Consider the following 9706-nt stretch of genomic DNA (forward strand, 5'->3'; position numbering starts at 1 on the left):
GAGGAGGCTGTGACTGAGACTTGTTGAAGGAGAAAATAGACTCGTCCATTTGTCTCTGGGCCCGCCCCGAAGGCCCCGGCCCTGACCTGCACCCTGGACACTGAGGTGGGTCATGTGACCAAAGACTAACCCTTAAAACCCCCGTCGACTGGGAGTCTCACAACTGTGCTCATCCCAGTTCGGTGGGAGAACATCTTTGTGGTGCTGCCATGTCAGACTGTGAGGACATTTTGGAGGAGTACGAGCCGGAGGAGGAAGAGGAAGAGGAGGAGGAGGAGGAGGCGGAAGAAGAGGAGGTGATTGAGGAGGAAGAGGAGAAGAAGAAGGAGGAGGAGAACGAGCATGAAGGAGAGTCCAAACCACGGCACAAAACCACCTACGTGCCCAACATCTCCCCCCCAAAGCTGCCCGAGGGCGAGAAGGTGGACTTTGACGACCTCCACCGTAAGAGGCTGGAGAAGGACTTCAACGACCTGCAGACGCTGATCGAGGTGCACTTCTCCACCCGCCAGAAGGAGGAGGAGGAGCTAATTGCTCTGCGCACGCGCATCGAGCGCCGCCGCTCCGACCGCGCTGAGCAGCAGCGGGTCCGCGCCGAGGAGGAGCGCGAGCGGCAGGCGCGCGTAGCCGAGGAGCGGGTAAGGCGCGAGGAGGAGGCGGCCAAGCTGCGAGCTGAGGAGGAGGCCAAGAAGAAGAAGATCTTCTCCAACAAGTCGTTCGGTGGCTACCTGCAGAAGGCCGACCAGAAGAAGGGCAAGAAGCTGACGGCGCGCGAGGAGAAGAAGAAAGCCCTGATGGAGCGACGCAAGCAGCTCAACATCGAGCACCTGAACCAGGACAAGCTGGCGGAGAAGGCCCAGGACCTGTGGAGGTGGCTCCACCAGCTCCACGCAGACAAGTTTGAGCTGGCCGAGAAGCTCAAGAGGCAGAAGTACGAGATCTACGTGCTCAGGAACCGCGTCAGCGACCACCAGAGGGGCTCCAAGGCCTCCAAAAGCTCCAGGGGGGCCAAGGCCAAGTCTGGCTCCTGGAAGTGACCAGGACTCTTTCTGTTGAACTGTTCTCACTTTATTCCTGACAAACCGTGAAGGTCGCAGTATTTAACCTACACCATGAAGATACATGTTTGTCTCCTGTTTTCTTTCAAATATGCTTTCACACTCTTTTAAAAATGTATTTCCAATAAACCGAGTTGATTTCGACAGTTTCTTTTTCTTTTTTAAAATTGAAACATCAACATACAATCTTTATACAACTATGTTAAATGTAATGTAAAAACTTATTTTAAACATTTAGTTATTTTTTCTTTGATTTGAGAGAAATTCATGTAAAACAGCATGTTCTATATCATTGTTAAAAATGTGTACACATTAAAAATAAATGTAAATGTTAAGTCGAAATCTAATGTTAAATTTATATCTCAATCAAAATGTTAAATCAATCACCAAGTGTAAAGTTAAATGTTTAGAAATAATGCAAAGTGGGCAGGTCAACGCCTGTCAATCACAATGTAACCGATTGAACAATTAGATTTATATTTAACTTTTATAATTAACATTTACATTTAGATTATTTTTTCATGTGTACACATTTTTAACAATGATGTAGAACAAGCTGTTTTACATGAATTTGTTTCAAATGAAAGAAAAATTAGCTAAATGTTCAAAATATGTCAAACTGAGTTTTTACATTCAACACCCCGTACGCAACAGTCCTTTTTCTTTTTACTAACATCATCACAAAATAAACAGTGATATTTTTTCTTTTAAGTAAAAAACAAACATTCATAAACATAAAAGTCATGGTCAGGATTCACATGTCGTTCACTGTCGTTCATCAGACCTTTTCTGTCTTTTTTCCAATAAAATAAAAACACAAAACAATAACAACCAAAAACCAAATAAAAAATACATGTTAACTTCTGTAGCAATGGAACCGTGGTGTTCCTTTTTTTATTTTTTATTTTACTATTCCCTTTCTTTTATAATAATTCTTACAATGAACCTCAGACAAAATCAGACCTAATTGGTCGCGCAAATCTTTTCAAATTTTCTTAAATCCAGTCTCGTGAACTTTTCCATCACATATACCATACATTGTGCATAACTTCAACCTTTGGTACCTCCATTTTCTGGTCATTGCCTTGTTACTTGTAAAGTTAACATCCAGTTTACCTAAGTATAGAACCTTTAATGTCATACATTTTGACGGTTTCATCTGCTTTCCTTTGGTTTATGAGGCAGTCGTGGTTTGAGGAACAGCTGCTGCACAGCTGACTCCTTCCACTGCTAATTCTGACTCTTCTCTCAGCAGACAACAAAAGGAACTCAGACGTTGACCTGCAGGTTGAGGCCCACTGCTGCTGATGGCTGTGTGGTCTCCATACTCACTGTTTCCTAAACCATTCATGGACATAAATACACACATTTTAGAATAAAAATGCTTCAAATCAACTGAAATCCAACATGTTTCCTATCAGTAAGACAACCTAAGCTTTCAGTTTAGTCAGTAAACCTTAAATAACAGCTTTAATTAATAAAGCTTTGAGCACTAAACTATTGCAATGTTGGCAAAGTCTGGTGTGTTAATACAAACCACAACAAATAGTAGCATAACTATAATTAATCACTGTTTTGTAAAATTTAGTTTAAAAAATTTATATTAAAGGGGACATATCATGCTAAATCCACTTTTTTAGCCCTTAAATGCATTTTGTTGTATATTTAGAGTGCTTAGAAGTTCAGAAAAAATCAAATTAGTCTCTTCAGGTGCTCCGTAGATATCTTTATATTCTGTTTTGCTCATATTTTTCAATCTGTTTCAATTTTTCGATTCTCTATTACGTTTTTTGAACTATTACATCACAGTATTTGCAGCGGAACTGCCAAATTAGGACATCAACTCCAGGTCCAACACTTCGAGCAATCCACCATTTTTATTTCTCGCTTTTATTTTGTAGTCCAAGCTCAGGGATGCCGAAGTTACGAGAGGAGAATTCAAAATGTTGGGTTGTTGGATGTAGTAACCCACACGCTTCATTACGTCTCCCAGCATCAGAACCTTTTCAAAGTGTCTGGTTGAGTTTTATTTTTTATAGAAATGTACCCACATCTGTGGGTAAGGTCATTTTTGTGTGTGTGAAGCACTTCAAGGATGACTGCTTCATCAACCTCCACCAGTATAAAGAAGGATTTACAGAAAGACTTTGTCTGATTGAGGGTTCAATTCCTTCTATCTTTGGAGACGACGAACAGAGCACTTCGGTAAGCTGTAAATAACGCTAAAAAGTGTGATAAGATGTCCCTGTCATTGTTTTGTTAGCATTAGCAGTTGCACCATCTTCATATGTTAGCGCTGTGTGCTCGTTTTAGATCCTTGATGATATGGCCTACGTGATTTAATTTAAGTCTAAAGTTTTCATTAGTCATTTCATTTTGCCATTTTTGTCTTTGAAAAGACTGTATTAAAATGCATTTTGTGACGTCAGCTCGGCGCTAGCGTTAGCTTGGCGCTAGCGTTAGCTCGGTGCTTGTGTTAGCTCACTTGTTAGGGTTCTGCAGGTTCATCATCTTCATTTTCATCTCGCTCCGCTGGGTCAGACTCTGGCTGGAACATGTAAGGCTGGATGGACAAGTCTAACGTTGTTGACATTTTGTAAATAACCTCTGAATAAAAAGTTTATGCGCCGCTACATAGCCTTATCTCTTCTATCAAACTACAAAAATGGTCGAGCAGGGTGGAGTTGAACCGAGTGTCACCTGAAGAGGGGGCGGGGTATGAAGTGTCTCATTTGCATTTAAAGAGACCGCACCAAAACGAGTTGCTCTCAGAAGCACATCAGAAAAGGGGTAGAAAAGGGGTGGAGCTATAATAATGAGGAATTCAGACCCAAGCATTGCAGTTCCGCTTTATATAGACCACAACTGTATGATTTATATGTAACTTATTATGTGGACAAACTGTCAGTGGAGTGAAATCAATGTCCACCAGGTGGCAGTAGAAAACCTCAGTTTGAATACATCGAGCTGATGACTTTTCCTTATGTACAGTATGCTGCTGTTTTCATGCTGTGAGCAGATAGAGCAGAGATCTTCTATCAGTGTGGGGACCACAAAAATATAATTGTCTGATCCGAGGGCCACGTTATCAACATTTATGTCAGCATTTAGAATAATGACCAATCTGAGCATCGACACAGGAAGGAACAAATGGTTTTGTCGTTGTAGTTTATTTCTTCTGTTCCACTCATGGAGCAATGGAGTAATTCTCAGAGAAACTCAGGAGGGCCTTAAAGAAGCTTCCATTTCCTGCTTAATTAACCAGGTGTCCAACTCAAGGCCCGAGGGCCAAATCCGGCCTTTTAGAGCATCAAATTTGGCCCACTCGAGAAAGTAAAAATGATAGAAAAAGCATGAAACATTTTTCAAATTAACAACTAATTCAGTTGTAGATATCTACAAAAAGCTAATCAAAATCCACAATCTCTGAAGAGCTCAATTTTCCACTTCTTATATCACTTGACTTGTTGAATTGTTGAAAGAACTCTCAATTTTTCCAAAATCTGGCAAATTTTCTTCAAATAATTCCACATAATTTCCCCAAATTCCCCAAATCAGGGAAATTTAAGTGAAGATCCTGCAGTGACTGATAATATACTCACATACTTACATCATGTGGAAGTGCAAACCAGGACACATTAATGTTGAATTTGCTCTTTTTCCTACAAAATAATCTGTGGCCCACTTTAGGTCAAACTGGTCCATATTTGGCCCTTGAACTAAAATGACTTTGACACCCATGTTTTAAACCTTCAGACAGGAACTGGTTCAACCTGAGGACAAAATACTCTGACACAAACAGAGCCACTTAGACCATGCGGGCCAATACAGGAGAGCGCCCCCCTCAGGCATGACAGGCACTACCAACTACTCGTTGAGGAGCGTAATGTACAGATGCACTGGGATTGGACCGTTGGGATTTTGTTATGTCACTGGTTGAGACGTAACCTAATCCATTATCTATAATCTAATCTGTTCACTCCCTTGATGACTCTGTAATTTATGACTTCATTTAACCGAGTCAACTGACACTCGGGACCACACAATAATTACAGCCTCTGATTGATGAAAACTGACAGAAAAACACAATTTAAGTCCTTAAACAGAGAAGGCAATTAGATCATTTTCTCTTTATTTAACCATGACACAGAAATGCCTCACATTCATGTTATTTGTTTTGCATCAATAATACACATTTACACGCTTTTACTAGAAAAATTGTAATAAAATGTCTAGTAAGTGTTGCAAACAGACAAATATGTTCAATTACACCCACAACCTCGTTCAAAATCTCACGCTACATGTTACGGTGAGACTAGTGATTGTGTTATCCTGTGACTGAGAATGAATGCAGAGCTTCATCTGAAGTGTGTTTTTATTATTATTAGATTTTTACGAGTGCATTCAAACGTGAAAAGGCTCTGGTACAAAGACAGGTTTAGATGATGGTGTAATAGCTGACCTGGTGATCAGTTTATCTGGTGACCCATCAGGACAGAAGCATCTACAATCATACAGATTTTGTGCAAAACTTGAGGATGATTCTCCATTTGGAATCGGAAAGTAATGTTGTGGAAAAATTGTAGTTCTGATGAAATAGAAAGTGTGTTTGTATGGATTTATTGAGGATCCTGAAGGAACATGTTTCACACAAACAGAAGTGAACAAAGAAATGAGGTTACATGTTTCATTATGAACACAGAGGAGGGTTGGCCTTCTCAGTCAAACATCACATCAGTGTCATTGGAAAAGTAATGAAAGCGCTTCGACTTTATTTACAACTGTGAAAGGGAATTTAGCTTTCAGAGAGCAGGAAGAAATCCTCAGTTTTCAATGATCAAACTACAGAAATCCACAAAAAACAAGCTTTGAGTATATTGTAATGTATATGTTAAATTGCTCCAACAGTAAAGATTTCACAAATATTGTTCTGGGACCATATCACACATTTCTATGGGATTTTTCCTGTTAAACAGGTGGCTAAGGGTTAGCATTGTGGCTAAGAGTTAGCAGTGTGGCTAAGGGTTAGCAGTGTGGCTAAGGGTGCAATGGAAACAATGGAAGTTGCAATGGAAACACTTTTTTACACAATTATATGTCACAAGACGTGACGTACCTGGTCACATGACCACTTATCTTTGAGAAAACATGGCGCGGTACGTGTGGACAGAAGAGGAGACCCAGACATTTCTTAGCATTAAACTTCAAAGTTATTACATTAGACGTGAAACAGTAAAGGAATATGGAGTGTTATAAGGATGTTTAGAGATGAGATTTCATGATAGTTAATGAGGCTCCAAAACAACCTTCAGTGGAAACAATCTTCAAAGAGCAATTATACTTTGTCGAAACTTGAGAAATATTGCTTTTAATTTGCAAAAAACTGTATTAGAAACATTGCTATAGATGTGATGCAAAAATTTGTAAAACGGAACTTGGGAAATTTTGAACAGAAAATCAGAGGCCCTGAATAAATTCATTCACTCCACATTAAAAACCCCAGACTCCATCAATCGAAACCTCAAGTCCAGTTTAATCAGATAAACTACCTAAAATAACCTGGAAGACTCAGAACCTTCAACAATACAACACAAGCTCTTCCAACAATGGTTTTTTTTGTCTTTCGGAGCCACTTCATTGCAGAGTGGAGTGAGGTTCCATTCCTCAGTGGTTTACAAACTCTCCCTCTGGCTTTCACTTTCATGACCAGCTGGCCAAGCGTTCCACATGTTGCGGCACTGTCACAGGTAATGCCTAGGGAGCAGTATGTTAGGGGGGCGGGGCTACACTGATGACAGATGCTTGAGCCTCCAGACAAAGATTGATTCTCATTGCCAGGCTGAAGGAAAGCTCACACACGGGAGAAAACGTGCGTTCAACGGGAGCAGATGCTGGCTCATTAGTGCCCGAAAGAGACGAAAAGATAACGGGGTGCCCACGAGAGTGACAGCTCGGCGGGTGACACACTCAACTCTGACTGGACGTTTTTGGTTTTATTTAGGGCTGCTTTCAGAATGTTTATTTTCTCTTTGAAAATTGGTCCCAACACATTTTATATTTCCAACTTTGTAAAACGACGTCCCACATCAAGTTAATTCTAGAATACTGGGCCCAAGACTAATGTCTCTAGCAGTCATACAGGTGGAGGTAAGCTACTTCTGTATCCACACAGTCTGATGGACAATTAGCGCACAACAGCTCTTAGGTTTCCGCCAACTTCGTTCAAACCTTTACAATTACACGGCGTGATGTGGGTTATAAGTGTGTTGCCCAAAGACACAGATGGCAGTGAGTGTGGATAAAGCGGGAATTGAACTGCCAACTCTCTGATTGTTGCACATTGTCTACGTCTTGGATCAAGGTTGCATAGACGCCCATGTTATAAGGGTGTAAGAAAAATCGATTCAGCAATATAACGCGATATTTCACTACGCAATTAATTTATCGAAATTGATTTAGATTTTTCTGGTCCTCTGTAAAATGTGGAGGAGGAGGAGGAGAAGAAGAAGAAAGCGGAAGTATTCTGTCCAATAGGCGAGTGCCCGGTTTGCCTGTGTGACTTTGTTAAAAAAAGTTTGGTGCGCTCGGCAAAGAGCAGCGTGAAAGCAAACCAGACCAAATTAAAATGCAACAAAGTGGCAGAATCACCTCCTGAACCGAGTTCACTGGACTATAAATGTGAAAGCACCTAAATGTTCCACTCTGGTGTTTACAAATGGTTCAGGAACAGTTTGAGGAGCACAAAAACAACATATTCCATATTCGGGTCGGGTATAATATTTTGGCCTGATTACAGCTCTACTCTACGTCACCAGTATCAGGACTTTAACAGGGTCTCCAATTTTCTGTGATTGTGGAAAACAGACAGAAATGATGGAATTCACTTCCTGAAACGGAAATCTAAAATTGTAATTATTATTTTTATTATTAATAATATATTTTTTAAACAAAATCAAACAGACATTGCATGACATGGTGTATACCGCAATATCATGCATTTACACTACATTTTTCACCGTAAACTAGTTAGCAAAGAGATTTTAAAATATTGCACAAAATGTCGCAAACTAAATTTCACGATATGATGGACATACTGTACCTCAAACATTGTCACACATTTCCACGATGTTTTTTGCCATGTGTGACAGAAACAGACCTGTAATCTGACATTGTTTCAGCATGTGCTTTTGGTGCACTCCTGCTGCAAGGAAACATAAAATGAATAACAAATTAAGCATGTTTAATAGGCAGTAATGATGTCTGATTACGGAAAGATGATGGAACTGTAATGACAAGGAAATGGTCAACTAGGGAATTAGGGAAATTTGGAAACACACTGTTGGAGGCTCTAGTTTAAGGATATATTTCAGATACCACAGCACACTTTGACAGAGCCAGGCTGTGTGCTCATCAGAGAAGTATCTACACATCATCAAGGAGGTGTTATAAATTACCCACAATGCCCACGTTAACAACCCTGCATAGCGTTCTGGGTCCGCGATGCCTGTGGAAAAATTAGACGACCCTAGAAACTCTCCTGGCTGGATTTATCCGCAGCTGCCTCCAAATTGAGATGGGAGCTATTGAAGCAGGAGGCATTAGAGCCATCAGGCAGGGCGTTAATCTCCAGACCGCCTCATCATCCTGCAAATATCCAAGCCCTGGTTCCCGGGGACCATGGACGCGGATGTGCAGCCAATTAGAATCCGTTATAGGTGTTATGAAAGACTGGATGCTGTACACAACTGATTCTGACCCCATCCTTTGCTTTATTTTACACGTTAGTCATCTTTAAGTGTGCGTGAAAGCCTCTTCTCTTGCTCTTGTGTGTGGCTGGGAGATGCTATAAATACAGATCTCAGCAGTAACACAGCAGCTTCCCGGAGGTGGCATCGCAAGGCCAAACAGTGACTCAGCATTTAAGAGTGTGTGGAGGCTTTTCATTCACAAACAGAGGAAGGACAACATAGTATGTGAGCTAAACCGTGCTGAGCTTTAAGAGCAAGCCAGGTACGAGACTGACCCGCAAGGTGCAATCTCTTAATAAGTGAATCAGTCTTTAGACTGACTCGAACAGTGCTCATGCTAATTAGCAAGCTAGTCATTAGACGGCTCCATGAATTGCTATACCTAATGAGTGAATCAGCCAAGACTTAGGCTGTGTTGTAAATGTCATACTAACGTACTACTCATACTAAGTGTGACGTCTAAATGACTATGTAATGCGTTCACATTAGGTAGTATAAAAAGATTGAGGAGTGGATTCACTAAGATCTGAAATAAAGGATGGTAAACCAGGTGTTCCCTATGGGCTCTATTCTCCCATGTGTGTAAGTCCAAAAAGCCGCATAGCTGCGCTGTTTCTGGCTGTGTGCTATTCTCCCCCTGTACTTAAGGCAGTCGCTGCGCGTCTTCATCCCAGTACTGTGGGCTGAGCGTCCCTGAAATGTGGGCGTTCCCATTCAAATCTGCCCTCACGCGCATTCTCCGGTGTGCGTAAGTCCTTTTCCCCTTACGTGCTTCTAACCCTGGAATAAGTGCAGCGCCCCCATAAGGTGAAACATTATATTGCACTAGAAATATGGACATAGTTACATTTGCAGCCACACAGACTCGTGCATCGTACAGCAGCAGCTGTGATCACTCAG

General features: G+C 41.2%; 1 protein-coding gene across 1 annotated transcript; it reads left to right on the forward strand.

The window, feature by feature from the left end:
• The first annotated feature begins 209 nt into the window (after nucleotides 1-209).
• LOC114465974 (troponin T, cardiac muscle isoforms) lies at nucleotides 210-1199 on the forward strand. The gene has a single exon (XM_074783807.1). The coding sequence runs from the start codon at nucleotides 210-212 to the stop codon at nucleotides 1035-1037; it is 828 nt and encodes a 275-aa protein (XP_074639908.1). The 3' UTR covers nucleotides 1038-1199.
• The last annotated feature ends 8507 nt before the right edge of the window (nucleotides 1200-9706 follow it).

This window comes from Gouania willdenowi, chromosome 6 (genome assembly GCF_900634775.1).
Source record: "Gouania willdenowi chromosome 6, fGouWil2.1, whole genome shotgun sequence".
Lineage (NCBI taxonomy): Eukaryota > Metazoa > Chordata > Actinopteri > Blenniiformes > Gobiesocidae > Gouania > Gouania willdenowi.

What these genes read in the sequence shown, in the direction of transcription:
- LOC114465974 (XM_074783807.1), top strand. Translation starts at nt 210, where the DNA reads ATGTCAGACTGTGAGGACATTTTGGAGGAGTACGAGCCGGAGGAGGAA.